Source organism: Uranotaenia lowii, chromosome 2 (assembly GCF_029784155.1).
Source record: "Uranotaenia lowii strain MFRU-FL chromosome 2, ASM2978415v1, whole genome shotgun sequence".
Lineage (NCBI taxonomy): Eukaryota > Metazoa > Arthropoda > Insecta > Diptera > Culicidae > Uranotaenia > Uranotaenia lowii.
Genome location: NC_073692.1, coordinates 43,282,725 through 43,299,984, shown reverse-complemented (window position 1 = coordinate 43,299,984; position 17,260 = coordinate 43,282,725). Strand labels below are relative to the sequence as shown.

Here is a 17,260-nt window from a genome sequence, read left to right as displayed (position 1 = left end):
AAATGACAAAAATGACAAAAATGACAAAAATGACAAAAATGACAAAAATGACAAAAATGACAAAAATGACAAAAATGACAAAAATGACAAAAATGACAAAAATGACAAAAATGACAAAAATGACAAAAATGACAAAAATGACAAAAATGACAAAAATGACAAAAATGACAAAAATGACAAAAATGACAAAAATGACAAAAATGACAAAAATGACAAAAATGACAAAAATGACAAAAATGACAAAAATGACAAAAATGACAAAAAAGACAAAAATGACAAAAATGACAAAAATGACAAAAATGACAAAAATGACAAAAATGACAAAAATGACAAAAATGACAAAAATGACAAAAATGACAAAAATGACAAAAATGACAAAAATGCCAAAATGACAAAAATTACAAAAATGACAAAAATGTCAAAAATGACAAAAATGACAAAAATGACAAAAATGACAAAAATGACAAAAATGACAAAAATGACAAAAATGACAAAAATGACAAAAATGACAAAAATGACAAAAATGACAAAAATGACAAAAATGACAAAAATGACAAATATGACAAATATGACAAAAATGACAAAAATGACAAAAATGACAAAAATGACAAAAATGACAAAAATGACAAAAATGACAAAAATGACAAAAATGACAAAAATGACAAAAATGACAAAAATGACAAAAATGACAAAAATGACAAAAATGACAAAAATGACAAAAATGACAAAAATGACAAAAATGACAAAAATGACAAAAATGACAAAATGACAAAAATGACAAAATGACAAAAATGACAAAAATGACAAAAATGACAAAAATGACAAAAATGACAAAAATGACAAAAATGACAAAAATGACAAAAATGACAAAAATGACAAAAATGACAAAAATGACAAAAATGACAAAAATGACAAAAATGACAAAAATGACAAAAATGACAAAAATGACAAAAGTGACAAAAATGACAAAAATGACAAAAATGACAAAAATGACAAAAATGACAAAAATGACAAAAATGACAAAAACGACAAAAATGACAAAAATGACAAAAATGACAAAAATGACAAAAATTACAAAAATTACAAAAATTACAAAAATTACAAAAATTACAAAAATTACAAAAATTACATAAATAACAAAAATTACAAAAATTACAAAAATTACAAAAATTACAAAAATGACAAAAATGACAAAAATGACAAAAATGACAAAAATGACAAAAATGACAAAAATGACAAAAATGACAAAAATGACAAAAATGACAAAAATGACAAAAATGACAAAAATGACAAAAATGACAAAAATGACAAAAATGACAAAAATGACAAAAATGACAAAAATGACAAAAATGACAAAAATGACAAAAATGACAAAAATGACAAAAATGACAAAAATGACAAAAATGACAAAAATGACAAAAATGACAAAAACGACAAAAATGACAAAAATGACAAAAATTAAACAAAAATTAAACAAAATTTAAACAAAATTTAAACCAACATTTAAACCAAAATTATGCAAAAAAAAACACAAAAATTACACAAAACATACGTAGAAATTACACAAAACTTACACAAAAATTACACAAAAGTAACACAAAAATTCCAAAAAGAATTAAACAAAAAGTACACCAAAATGACCTAATAATGATACAAAACTGACATAAAATGACACAAAAATGACACAAAAATGACACAAAAATGACAAAAAAATGACACAAAAATGACAAAAAAGTAATACAAAAATAATACAAAAAAGGCACAAAAATTAAACAAAAACTTAAAAAATTAAAGCTAAATTACTCATAAATAACACAAAAATTACACAAAAAATACACAAAACTGACACAATAATAGCACAAAAATAAAACAAAAATTAAACAAAAAAAAAAACCTAAAAAATTACACAATACTTGCACATAATGTAAAAAAAATGCACAAAAAATTATACAAAAATTACACAAAGATTGCACAAAATTAAATAAAAAGTTAACAAAAATTACGACATGCGTTGATTTTGAAGATGTCGACTGTATGATTTAGTGTTTTATTTACGGCAAATCAGTCCAATTAGTTTTTATAAACGACGTTTATTTTATTCCGACGTTTCGGTGTCTATTAACACCTTCATCAGGGATCAAAGTTGTCGTTTATTACTTGTTTTTTGTAAAAACGTACTGTCCGGATTATTTGGTGTAGAATCAATTTGAAATTCAAAATTTAAATATATCTCCAAACTTTCTATGAAAAGCACTGTTGTGTACTTTCAGGCGGTACTACTGTTTTGCAAAACAGTAGTACCGCCTGAAAGTACACAACAGTGCTTTTCATAGAAAGTTTGGAGATATATTTAAATTTTGAATTTCAAATTGATTCTACACCAAATAATCCGGACAGTACGTTTTTACAAAAAACAAGTAATAAACGACAACTTTGATCCCTGATGAAGGTGTTAATAGACACCGAAACGTCGGAATAAAATAAACGTCGTTTATAAAAACTAATTGGACTGATTTGCCGTAAATAAAACATTACGACATGCATTTAACAGAAAATACACCAAAATAACACAAAAATTTCATAAAAAATACACTTACATTACACAAAAATTACACAAAAATGATAAAAAAAATGATACAAAAATGACACAAAAGTGACACAAAAATGACACAAAAATGACACAAAAATGACACAAAAATGACACAAAAATGACACAAAAATGACACAAAAATGACACAAAAATGACACAAAAATGACACAAAAATGACACAAAAATGACACAAAAATGACACAAAAATGACACAAAAATGACACAAAAATGACACAAAAATGACACAAAAATGACACAAAAATGACACAAAAATGACACAAAAATGACACAAAAATGACACAAAAATGACACAAAAATGACACAAAAATGACACAAAAATGACACAAAAATGACCAAAAATGACACAAAATTACACAAAAATGACACAAAAATGACTCAAAAATGTTACAAAAATGACACAAAAATGACACAAATATTACACAAAAATGACACAAAAATAACACGAAAATGACACAAAAATAACACGAAAATGACACAAAAATGACACAAGAATGACACAAAAATGACAAAAAAATTAAACAAAAATGATAATCAAATGATATGAAAATGTTACCAACAAGAATGACACAAAATTGCATAAAAATGACACAAAATTGGCACATAAATGACACAAAAATGACACAAAAATGATACAAAAATGACACAAAAATTTCACAAAAAGGACACTGAAATGACACAAAAATGACACAAAAATGATACAAAAATGACACAAAAATGACACAAATATTACACAGAAATGAAACAAAAATAACACGTAAATGACACAAAAATGACACAAGAATGACACAAAAATGACAAAAAAATGAAACAAAAATGATAATCAAATGATATGAAAATGTTACCAACAAGATTGACACAAAATTGCATAAAAATGACACAAATTTGGCACATAAATGACACAAAAATGACACAAAAATGACACAAAAATGATACAAAAATGACACAAAAATGACACAACAATGACACGAAAATGACACAAAAATTTCACAAAAATGACAGTGAAATGACACAAAAATGACACAAAAACTGTTACAAAAACTGTTACAAAAACTGTTAGAAAAATCGACACAAAAACGACACAAAAATGACACAAAAATGACACAAAAACGACACAAAAATTACACAAAAATTACACAAAAACGACACAAAAATAACACAAAAATTACACAAAAATGACACAAAAATGACACGAAAATGACACAAAAATGACACAAAAATGATACAAAAATGTCACAAAAATGACACAAAAATGACACAAAAATGACACAAAAATGACACAAAAATGACACAAAAATAACACGAAAATGACACAAAAATGACACAAAAATGACACAAAAATGACACGAAAATGACACAAAAATGACACAAAAATGACAAAAAAGATAATCAAATGATTTGAAAATGTTACCAACAAGAATGACACAAAATTGCATAAAAATGACACAAAATTGGCACATAAATGAAAAAAAAAATGACACAAACATGATATAAAAATGACTCTGAAATGACCCAAAAATGACTCTGAAATGACCCAGAAGAGACACAAAAATGACACAAAAATGACACAAAATTGATACATGACACAAAAATGACACAAAAATGACCAAAAAATTACACAAAAATGTCACAAAAATGACACAAAAGGTACACAAAATGACACAAAAATGACACAAAAATAACACAAAAATGACACAAAAATGTCACAAAAATGTCACAAAAGTAACACAAAAATGGCACAAAAATGACACAAAAATGACACAAAAATGACACAAAAATGACAAAAAAGTGACACAAAAATGACACAAAAATCACACAAAAATTACACAAAAATGACACAAAAATGACCCAAAAATGACACAAAAATGACACAAAAAATGACACAAAAATGACACAAAAATGTCACAAAAGTGACACAAAAATTACACAAAAATTACACAAAAATTACACAAAAATTACACAAAAATTACACAAAAATTACACAAAAATTACACAAAAATTACACAAAAATTACACAAAAATGACACAAAAATTACAAAAAATTACAAAAAATTACACAAAAAATACACAAAAATATACAAAAATAACACAAAAATTACACAAAAATTACACAAAAATTACACAAAAATTACGCAAAAATTACACAAAAATGACACAAAAATGACACAAAAATGATACAAAAATGATACAAAAATTACATAAAAATTAAACAAAAATGACATAAAAAATTACACAAAAGTGACAAAAATGATCATCAAATGATATGAAAATGATACCTACAAGAATGACACAAAATTGCATAAAAATTGCATATAAATGACACAAAAATGACACAAAATTGACACAAAAATGTCACAAAAACGACACAAAAATGACACGAAAATGGCACAAAAATGACACAAAATTGACACAAAAATGACACAAAAATGACACAAAAATGACACAAAAATGACAAGAATGACACAAAAATGACAAGAATGATACAAAAATTAAACAAAAATAACACAAATGTGACACAAAGATTACACAAAAATGAAACAAAAATGACACAAAAGGTACACAAAATGACACAAAAATGACACAAAAATAACACAAAAATGACACAAAAATGACACAAAAATGGCACAAAAATTACACAAATTTTTCACAAAAATCGTATTAAAGCTACACAAAAATTACACAATAATGGGAATAAATTTACCCAAAAATGACACAAAAATTAAACAAACATCACACGAAACTCATGTGAAAATTACACGAAAATGAAACGAACATTTCACAAAAAATATACAAAATTGACACAAAAATTACGCAAAAATGACACAATGATGACAAAAAAATGACACTAAAATGTCACAAAATTAAACAAAAATGACACAAAATGTCACAAAAATGACACAAAAATGACACAAAAATTACACAAAAATGTCACAAAAATGGCACAAAAATGACTCAAAAATGGCACAAAAATGGCACAAAAATGACACAAAAATGACACAAAAATGACACAAAAATGACACAAAAATGACACAAAGATGACACAAAGATGACACAAAGATGACACAAAGATGACACAAAGATGACACAAAAATTACACAAAGATGACAAAAAAATGACACTAAAATGTCACAAAAATTAAACAGAAATGACACAAAAATGACATTAAAATTACACAAAAATTACACAAAAAATTCACACAAAAAAAAAACAAAAAAAATGACACAAAAATTGTTTTAAAATTACACAAAAATAACACAATAATGGCAAAAAATTAACACAGAAGTGACATTAAAAAGACACAAAAATTACACAAAGATCACCAAAAAGTCACACAAAACTAACGTGAAAAAAATACCAAAAAATACACGAAACATTACACAAAAAATTACACTAAAATGACGCAAAAATCATACAGAACTGACACAAAATGACTCAAAAAACACAAAAATTACACGAAACATTACACAAACATTAGTTAAAAATGACAAAAAAATTATACAAAACTGACTCAAAAAAATGACACAAAAATGATTCAAAAACAGACCTACAAAAATGACACAAAATGGCATAAAATTGCAAAAAAAATTACACAAAAATGACAAATGACACTTTCATACCTTATTTTTCTATCATGCTTTGAAATTAAAATTTGGTTTCATTTTGCCGGAATAAAGGTGTCACAATGTCAAAATTTGGGTCTCGCTTTTCATATAAGGATACCTGGGTGTGATATGCCAAGTGCAGGTTTCACTGAAACTTTAATGGTGCCTCCTTTAGCTTTTGTTTAGAAACAATTTTTGAGATCTTAATTTAATGATTAATGGCATTTCGGTGAATTATACATTCTAATAGGAAGAATTTCAAATGAAAGTAATGAAAATTATAGACGGATAGATTAGATTAGGAAGCATGAAAGGTGTTGAAAATGAGCCAAGAGCGTGATTTGAGAAAACTTCTTGCCGCACAAGACCATTTGTCCCACATCGTATTATTGTCTAGAAGAAGCAAAGTCGATAGGCTGACTTTGCATTGATCTATACAATGATACATGGATGGATCGAAGCACGTGTTTTTCGTACCCCGATCGGACAAAAGGAAATGTACGGCCGGCTCAGATGAAGTTTTCTATTGCGAGAGCTGGTTCGATCGATGTGTAAGCTGTTAACCCAAAATCAATTGGCAAAGAAAAAGGGGGGGAAATATGGGGAAATAAAAATGCAGTTCACTAATTGATGTGCATGGCTTAACAAATAGGGACGTTGACGGTTACTCAAAGTGCGCGAAACAATAAAGTAGTAGCGTCGCCGTGCAAACAACGAACACCCGAAAACAGCTTACACATCGATCGAACCAGCTCTCGCAATAGAAAACTTCATCTGAGCCGGCCGTACATTTCCTTTTGTCCGATCGGGGTACGAAAAACACGTGCTTCGATCCATCCATGTATCATTGTATAGATCAATGCAAAGTCAGCCTATCGACTTTGCTTCTTCTAGACAATAATACGATGTGGGACAAATGGTCTTGTGCGGCAAGAAGTTTTCTCAAATCACGCTCTTGGCTCATTTTCAACACCTTTCATGCTTCCTAATCTAATCTATCCGTCTATAATTTTCATTACTTTCATTTGAAATTCTTCCTATTAGAATGTATAATTCACCGAAATGCCATTAATCATTAAATTAAAATCATAAACCAGCGGTGATAAACTGTTAACACAATTTTTGAGATCATAATGTTGCCACTTTTTGGTGTTCAATAAGTGCAAAAATTGGCATCGCTGTGCCCTTAAAACTATTGGCTAAACGAGGTATCAAAAACGAACAGTGAAACCAAGATCGTAGAGTTGATTTTACTTGTTAATTTTTTATCGATTCGATGATACCTTAACGAAGCCTAGTTTAGCTATGGTAGAGAAATCAAAACGAAGTAATCCCTCACTATGCTGAGTTCCTTGTTTGTTTGTTTAAATTTCAACGCTTAAAAAAAATTTTTTTTTTTTTTTCAAAATAATAAGGTATCATCAATACCTTGTTTTGCTACTATGGAAATTATAAGATCAAATAATGCTTTCATTTTTCAATTGTGATGAACATTCCCAACGCAATAAGGTCGTTGATTCAAGATTATTCAGAAATAATGTCTTCTTCTCCAGAACAACAGCATCTATATTATCAAAAAGTTAATTCCTATTGATTCAACCTTTTTTCAAACTTTCCTACTTCTATCCTATCTTGTTTGTTTGCGGTTGAACAATTTCTGAAGCTTTGATCTACGAGTTTCGACGATGGTTTCCCACTACAAAACATCACCTGATCGAGGATAGCTTTCTATGGCAAGATGGAACACCTCAACCGAACCGTTTACCAGGAAAAGGATTCCCGTCTGAAAAACATAAAACATAACTCGGCTCCTTAGGCTTCACAGCAAATGAGCCTTCAAATGAAAAATAAATGATTAAATTAAAAAATAAATAAAATGCTTTCATTCAGGTATCAATGCATCATTTGGGCATTGGTTTGGCATCATATTTCGACGTATTGATCCTTTGATGCTATCATTTTGGTATTGATTGCTCGTTTTGGTCACTGATTGCTATCAATTGCGGCATCGAAGTTTACTCGGGAAATATTTCACAAAAATGATACAAAGATAACACCAAAAATACAAATATTGCAAATATAAAAAAATTGTTTAAATAATTTTTAAAAATTACACAAAGTGATAAAAATTTAAAAGAATGTTGTTTACAAGAAAAGGTTGATTGCAACAATTGTTTCCATCACTTCATGATTCAACCTAGATCAAGGTTAAGGTGCGTTTTTTATGATCACCTACAAGGATCATACATTGTCTTTATTACAAGTGAACTTAATTATCAGCACCACACAGAAGTATGATTCGCACTCCATAAACGTCAACAGCGGTCACTCCGTTGACGGATTTTTCCCATCTTGACCATCTACAAACTGATTTAAGGCGATGTGTTGTCATTTCTCTCAACAAGAGTATTTGGGTGTGATCAGCTCAACTGGATAAAAGTAATAACAAGTTGTCGATACGTTGTTTATTTTCCTTGCAGACATTGAGACGACCCGGGCAATTTGGCGGGAGCGATTCCTCAATCTGAACTGCTGCTTATTTTTTTCTACTTTTTTCATCCGCTGATGAATGGTTAGTTTTTGTGGCGTTCCGACATGGGTTAAGTCATTCATGACATGATCACGATATGGCGATGAATACCGCCATTTATTTGGCGGTTTTTTTTCCTTGGATGTCTTAATCCGAGATTCACGGAATGACATTTTTTTTCGGAGCTTCTTCTGATTGCTATTTCTGAGAAGCACGCGACATTCGGCTGGAAATTATCAGTTAGTTGAAACAAAGCCGATGATAATGAAATATATGGGAGATACAATTCGGGTCAACAGAGATGATTATGGACTATTTCACGGTTCTTGCCCTTTGACCACATTGCTGATTTGAATTTTACTCGATTATTTGAAGCCAACGAAATAATGTACACTGAACTAATTTTGTTTATATTTTTCGTCTGATTTACAGGCAATCTCCGGTGTAGTGAAACCGATCATGGAACGATGTAAACAGTCATGAAGCTGCTGATGCGAGCTGCACCCTCTAGAGGAGATCAATCAAAGCCGCGCACATTGAATCACCTCACAGTCACAAGGTTATCTTAGTTCGCGAATCTCGGCTAAGTTTATTTAACGGTGGTGGCTGCTTGAACCAAGTCCCTCAGTGGCCTCAGAGTTAGTACCTGCACTCTCGCTAATCAATAGTCTAGTCATCTCAGGTCCACGCGAAGGAATTCTCCAGTGAATCATCTTTAGATAAACGATCGACGATTAGTCCTAATTGGATTTCTTATGACATAGATAGTTTAACGGAATCGAATTCGCTCTCGGAAGCTGGATCTGGAACGAGTAAACAAATTCATCGACCTCGAGAAGTGGGTGGAATAGCAAAATGTAAACATTCAAATTTTCCCGTTCCCGTTCGTGAAGAATTTCAAGTTCACGCCCGCTTTTTCATTGAGGCAGAAAACGTCGAATCATCAGCTGATTGATCAGCAGCATCATTGAATGATTCCCGGTAACAAAAGAACCAATTATCGGTTGCGAGATTAATTGATTGGTGAGCTAAGACCTTGGCAGCCCTTCACGCTAAAAAGGCAAGAACTTAGCCATGCTCTTTGTGTAAATGTAACGCTTTGTCGTACTAAAGAGGGGGAAAACGGCTGCTGGAGGTAAAAAAGGTGACAGAATGCATGTTAATTTAGTCACTGTCAGCGAATTCACCAGACTGTTTGGTTTAGCCGCCATTATCGACAGCTAGCAATGCTACTTATTATTATTTAAGCGCCTCACAATGGCTCTGAACCGACTAATCAAACTTTGCATTCGAAGGCGCGCGGCGACGCTGATTAGATAGCGAATGTGGCAGATTGCGCATCGAACAAGCGCAAACGAATTCTTAGTAGGTCAATTCCGAAGATTTTCGTCACAGCTTCGTAATGGAAAAGCAAAAATCTCGCGTTGTTCCGGCGTCAAGCACGAGCCAGAACGTGCTCTCAACGGCTCTAGGCTTACCCGGAAACGAGGCCTGGAGCGAGAACGAGAGACTGGAACATCCAAAACCAGATGACGGGAAAACCCCGCTAAGTGAAGACCCCTCGGAACCGTTCCTCCGGAAGGAAAGTGAAAGTGAATCTAGTGTGGAAAATGAACTTCTCTGTTGTCCTCCGGTGTCCGGCAAGCCAAAGATCTATTCAATCGACCTGGAAAAGGGACAACCGGATAAAAGGACAAGTAGTGCCAGTGAATCTAGTAGTCATAGGAAAAGTAAGCCTCGATCACCCAGCAAAAAAAGTGTCGGTGGAAAAGCAAAATCTCAGTGCGATGCCAAAGTGGTTGATAAGTTTGTCCGGAACAACCGGAAGCGGCGGAAACGGAAGGATGCTAAAGCAGTGCTCGTTAAGCTGTGTCAGTGCTGTCCCTGGACCGCACCGTGGAGTTTGCTGATAGTTAGTGCAATACAAGTAAGTTGTCTTTTTACCAACATTTTAATGAAATGAATAAGAAAAAAATCGTGCTTTTAAAAAGTCTTTGAGATGTTGATTTTTTACCTTTATGTATTTTTGTACCATTAACGTACGTCAGAATGGCACATTTTATTTTGAATTTCCAGGAATTTCCAAGTCTAAGTTACGTGGGTTTTGATATGAAATTTTGAATATAAAATTTCGAAACATTGTGCGGAGATTGATGAGTTTTTTTTTGGATTTTTCCCATAAAATTCGCACTATTTCGCTAAATTTTTCTGGATACAACTTTGCTCAAAACTGCAAAGCGTTCAGAAAAAAAAGATGAAGCGGACTGTAAGGTTAGCTTAGCTTGACTTCTTTGACTACTTCTCAAGAAAAATGTAAACTCTGATCAGAGCTGTTAAATGCAAAATTCAATACGAAATTTATTTAATAACTCTATCACCAAATAAAATTCTCTGTTTTGGAAAAATTCAAAGATAAACAAATAGATGATATTTACAAATAGGTAATTAAAAAAAAAAATTTAGAAACAATTTACAAATAAAATTCAAATACAAAATTGAAAATCAAAGTAAAAATCAGAGCCGATACAAGAATTGCAAATTGTATAATTCTTTTTCAAAACGTTGTATTTTTATTTATTACAAGCTGGACCGGTGTGCTTTGCTACACCTTCTAAAAATCAGTAAATTGTGTGAAAAAAAATTCACTATAAATAAATTTTCGATATCTTTATGATGAGAGCTCACTTATCAAATTAATATCGGAATACAAAAAAGATGAGATTCTTTGAAATAATTTTTTTGAAAACTTGAACTGAAACTGATTCTCAATAATGGTTTTAAATTTGATAAGGAACTCGATTTTATTTTCCTTTCTCCTCTGCAGTGTGGGGAAAGTTCAGGAACTGAAATAACAACATTTTTCATAACCAAATAACATCACATCTCACATTTGACTCCATTTGCTTGATGAGTTTTCGAGCTGTATATTCTTTCCTTTTTCCCGTTTTTCCTCTGAAGAAGGAAAGGTCAAAAATCCTTTCAGGTAAATATGGTTCTACAATCTGAAAAGTTTCAAAAACTATGCGATAAAACCTCCCCCGTTCCCGGCTCTCTTATTTAAAAAAATGGAAACATTTTTGTACTCGAATTCTTTTTCTTTCAAGTTTGGTTCCGTTTGTTGGATAGGGGCCGTTCACTAATTACGTAAGCACGATTTTGGAAATTTTCAACCCTCCCTCCCCCCCTGGTAAGACAAAGTAAGATTTTTCAAAACCCCCCCCTCCCCCCCTAGTAAGATCTTACGTTTTTTATTCTTTGAGAAATTGACACGTTTTTTTCAAGAATAGCTTGAAAATATTAAAAATGTGACATGCATGCTTCAAAGCAAAGCACTTTTTAAGTAAAATTAATAAACTGTATTTGAAAAGCACAATCTATACAAAACAACAGATGAAATGTCATAAGCAATCAAAGAAAACATTATTCAAGACATAGCATGTTTGGGGTAACAATAATTTTCAATAAATTTCCACAATCAACAATATAAAATCTAAATTCCGATTTAAAAAAGAGAGATCAGGTTAGCACAAGGTTCCATAAAAATTGTTATGAATTTTACCTGAAAATCATAAAAATCTTGAAAATAATATGATTCTTTACTACTAGGATTGGGGAAAAAATGTTTAACGATAATCGCGTTGTCAACTAATCTAAAATCTCAGTTTTAGGATTTTTTTTGGTAAATCGTTTGTAAAATTTAGAGTTGGTAGTGTCTATCACTGAAAAAACTGTCCAGAAATTCTTTCTTTAAAGCGCCTTACATTGATTTTTCAAGTTTTTTTCTGGATGAAGTCATTTTAGAAATATGATGGACTCAAATCGTGGTGTCCCAAGGCGCTATTTTCCTTTTTGTTTCTATAAATTGCTCAATTGAAAAGATCGTTAGGATGGAAAACGAAAAGCGACGAATTCTTTAATAATGTGATTTAGACGACCTTTTTCAATAATGTGATTTAGTGTTTTTGATGGCATGTTGGTTTGAATTGTTTCTCTATAAGTTTTATAAACCTGGAATTTTTTGAATAATTCAAAGATAAATAACATAACATCAAAATTAACCAACAAATAGGTAGTGAGTAAAAAATCCTGAGTAATATGGTTTCGTATGGCTGTGATGAATTTTAATGTAACATTTCTAACGTAAGATTTTTGGAAACCCCCCCTACCCCCCTAGTAAGAGATCGTAAGCAAATGTGAAACCCCCCCACCCCCCCTATGTGCTTACGTAATTTGTGAACAGCCCCATAGGTTCTTCTCAAGATATACAAATATAGTGCCGAACTCCTTTTCCCCCTTCTTATTCGCCTCTGGAAGGTGAAAAGGGTTTTTTTTAAACCATAGAATCATTTCATGCACTCTTTTACTCTGCCCTGTACAATTTGTTTTTCCAATCAGTTACCATCTGCTAGATTAGAACTTGAGCTTTTAAATATAATTGTATGGGAGCTCCCATTTCCCATTTGTATCGAATCAGTGAAAGGAGGAAGTTGCCTTAAACAATCATAGAAGAAATATCTACTCAAATCCCCGGCTATTTTGTTTGAATAATCTCGAGTGATCCAAAAATATTGTATGAAATCCTCGCTCCTCCTTCTCCTATCCCGATGAAGAGAAGGAATCTCGAAATATAAAAAAAATCATTTCTCGTACTCGACACTTCCATGATAAATTTGATATTTTAGTTCGATTAGTTCTAGAGGAGGGAGACTCCGCCTCTCCCCTTCTTATTCCCCCAGTGGAAGGGCAGATGGATCTCAAACATCTTAGAAACTTGACCGTAACCTTATACCTTGCTATGTGAAATTTGGATTCATTTGCATGATAAGCTATCGAGTAATGCATTAAATTGTATGGAAAACCCCTTCCCCGCCTTTGTATCTGCCCAATTGAAGTTCGGAGTTTGGGTGGAGTTTCAAAAAATTATAGAAACATTTCTCGTACCCAAATTACCACCCATGTTAAATTTGGTTCCATTTGCTTGATTAGTTCTCGAATTTAAAAAATTATTGTATGGGAGGCCCTTCCCTTTTTTTCTATCTCCACACCGAAAAGAGGGAGGAGTTTCAAATCATCTTTAAAATATTTTTCCTGCCCATATATCCTCGCATGCCGAGTTTGGTTCCGTTTGCTTGATTATTTCTCGAATTGTGCAAAATATTGAACTGAAGCCCCCTCCCCCCTTTCCTATCTCCCCACTGGAGAAAAAGAGTGGTATTAAACAATTATAGAAACATTCCTCGTACCAAATTTACACTCCCATGCCAAATTTGGTTCCATTTGCATGATCAGCTCTCGAGTTATGAAGACTTACTACTTTTTTATGAGCGACCCCCTCCCCTCTTCTAGGAAGAGGGAGGGGTCCAGAACTATTATAGAAACCTTTACCGACCTCCAATACTCCCATCTGCTAAGTTTCACGCAAATCGGCTCAGTAGTTTTTGGGTCTATAATGAACGGACAGAGAGCCAGAAATTCATTTTTATTTGAATAGATTTTCAAAACACAAAAAAAACATTTTATGTACCAAAAATATTAAATAAAATGGCAATTACAATTTTCAATAAAGAAAAGATTCTTATCAGATCGAATATTAAAAATAGAAACTATTTGACAAGTTTTTCTAAATGTGACAAAAGTTGAAAATAATAACTCTAACTGGTGATTTGATATTTAAAATTTGGAATCAGTAATCAAGTAATTAAAAAATCTTTTAAGGAATCCAAATAAGTTTAGTATCTTTAAAAATGATTCGAGTTCTGAATACTCAGAAAACCATGAAACTGAAGGAACAACACCAGCCTTGAAAATTTCAATGAATTATACTCTGTTTTAAAATTTAGAAGAAGAGAAGATTAGAAAAATAGAAATATTTGTTTTTGAAGAACCACTCATGGAAATTCGTAATTCAGCTACGAGAATGTTCTTATGATGAATACACTTTTACAATGAACAGTCAATTGAAAATAATATGCTGATTTCAGGATATTTACTTCAGCAGAGGATAATTATAAATTAGAAATACCTTAGAGTCAATAGTATAAGACTACGGGTTTATCAATTGGAAAAGGTTCAATTTGAGTTTCTTATCTTATACTGGATTTGAAATAGAAATTCAATAGAGAAACTCAGCATTGCCGATTGGTGAAATTTAAGCAACTACAGTTCTTATTTTTCCATTCTTGTTGTTTTTCTCAAATTTGAATATCGGAATGAGCGTGCATACATTTTTTTTATACTTACATATAATTATGCTTTTAAAGTAAGCATTCTAAATTTCCTATTTTAATTTCCAGCAAAGCTCTAGAAAACTCATAATTTCTAATGATTTTCAATGTTGGTTTTCACTATATGTAAATATATATTTTTTTAATTTTAATGATATTTGATTTTAACCCGGATATTGCCCAGTTCAAATACTGAAGTGTGTAATAAAAATAGTGTTAAACCAGCCAAATGAAAGTCTCTTAAAATAAAGACAAAAAAAAGTAAACATTAAGCTTTCTATAAAATGAATATTTATAAAGTTCCTCCCAAATAATGTCAGTTTTTAGTTATCTTGTAATTTTACATGACGTTTGTACAAAAAAAGGAGTTTCTATTTTTTTTTTCTCTTATTATAGACACTTTACCACGTTTGTGGCCGGAGTTTCTATGTTATTTTACATCTCTTATCTCTTTCTCTGAAACTTATAATTACTGTTACGTATTTATTCAAATTTCGACAAAGCTATGAAAAAGGAGAAGTGAAGTAGGCTTTGAACGAACAGGACGAAGAATTTTTTTTTCTTGCGATTTTCAAAATCGTTGTCCTGAAAAAAGTTTTCTTTTCGGAATTGCATTTTATTTTTTATCGCTACAAGATTCAGAAATGTGATATTACTCAGTTAAAATTGATTAGATGTGATCTGAAAAATTTACTGGATGTTGAGTTTATTTCTCGATCAAGCTGAGTTCCAGCCAGGAAGCATCAGAATGAATTTCAAGCTAAGTGGATAAAAATTGTTTTATCTTATAGTGTATTATTTTGTTCATATCCCTTACTTTATCGAAGAATTTCATTTAATTTTTATTTTAAAATGGTTTATGGCAGCTCATGAAATATTTCACCAAGAATATTCAGCTCCCATCAGATCACGCTAGAAATTGCTCCTAAAACCATTTTCAGCTAAGTTCACTGCCAAGGAAATTTTCTCATTTATCTGCAGTGGTGTAAATTCTTCTGTCATATCATTATACATAGAGTACGATACTTTAGTAAATCAAAATTATCATATTTTGACCTCATTTCGCTGAAGGAGACGGGTTAATTAGAACCATGTGAATCTGAAACCTGAAACTAACATTTACAAATCTACTTACATGTCAAAAATCTTTAATTCTATTCATATTAATTTTCATAGATAGATATTTGCATTTTTAAACATTTATTCACAAATTTAATTGAGACAAGTTACAGGTAACGTAGATAAATACTGAAATTCATGGCTTTTCATCGACTCTGAAAGAAAACAAACATTTTTTGTTTTTTTTTCATAATCTATTTGATCATGTTTCAAATACATTCCTTTTAATAGACAAAATAAAAAAAATCTCATTTGATAAATTAAATAATTTTCAGCTCTGATCAGCAACTTTAGAAAAAAAACAGGAACAGTAGGAAATCAAATAAATTTATTGTAGTTATTAAACGAACAATGAAAATTTTTATTCAAGTTTATCCTTTAAATATAAGGTTGGTCGATGTCGTGAGCATAAAGAGATAAATTTACTAACATATGGTGCTAACGTAGATAAACAAAATAAGAAACATATTTTCTTAAAAATATCTTTATGATTTTCAAATTTTCAAGTGCTAAGAAATAACACAAGTTAAATAGAAAATTACTGTTTCCAGGAAAACTTTCAGTTTTAAAATTCTTAAAAAGCTTCTGAGAGTTCTGATGATGAACAAAGAAATAATCATGTCTTAAAAGACAACAGTAGTTTTTCAGAACATTGAAACTCAGGCTTTCCTACAGTAAAATATCGGTTAATGGTAATTCTTGAGCTATTTGTAAAGTATGTTATTTCCGATTTTTCGTTTTGAAAGCTAAAAATTTGATAACGACCTCATTTAGGAAATTTGGGGAATTTCAGTAAAATCATTACTTAAAATTTTCTAGTAAAACGGTAGGAGTTAACAAAAACAGGTTGAATTAAAAAGATCCATGAGCTTGTCAAAAGTGTTTCCAGATCTTATCCTTTTACCCACACTCCCAAACATTTTTTTTTGCTAGGATGCAGAGGTGACCTCGGTCCTAAAGCGCAATTTTATATCTTTCATCCTTTTCTCTGTTTTTCCTCGCTATCTATTGACTACTAGGACGTGGCCGGCGCCGTTATTGATGTTCAAAGAGAGAGCATCAGTTTTGTACATTGAGAATGAGCTTCTAATCCCAAGAACTATTCTTTTGACCCTTGTACAAAATTGGTGGCCTCGGTCAATCACGGAGTAGCAACCATTGGCGATGTTGAACTCGT

General features: G+C 31.1%; 1 protein-coding gene across 1 annotated transcript in view; it reads left to right on the top strand.

Moving 5' to 3' along the window:
- LOC129741325 (uncharacterized) overlaps positions 1-17,260 on the top strand; it is a 43,587-nt gene that overhangs the window by 21,391 nt on the left and 4,936 nt on the right. Inside the window, exon 2 of the mRNA XM_055733045.1 lies at positions 9,173-10,667. Within this exon, the coding sequence (XP_055589020.1) occupies positions 10,143-10,667 (525 nt within the window). The 5' untranslated portion in view covers positions 9,173-10,142. The remainder of the gene's footprint in view (positions 1-9,172; positions 10,668-17,260) is intronic.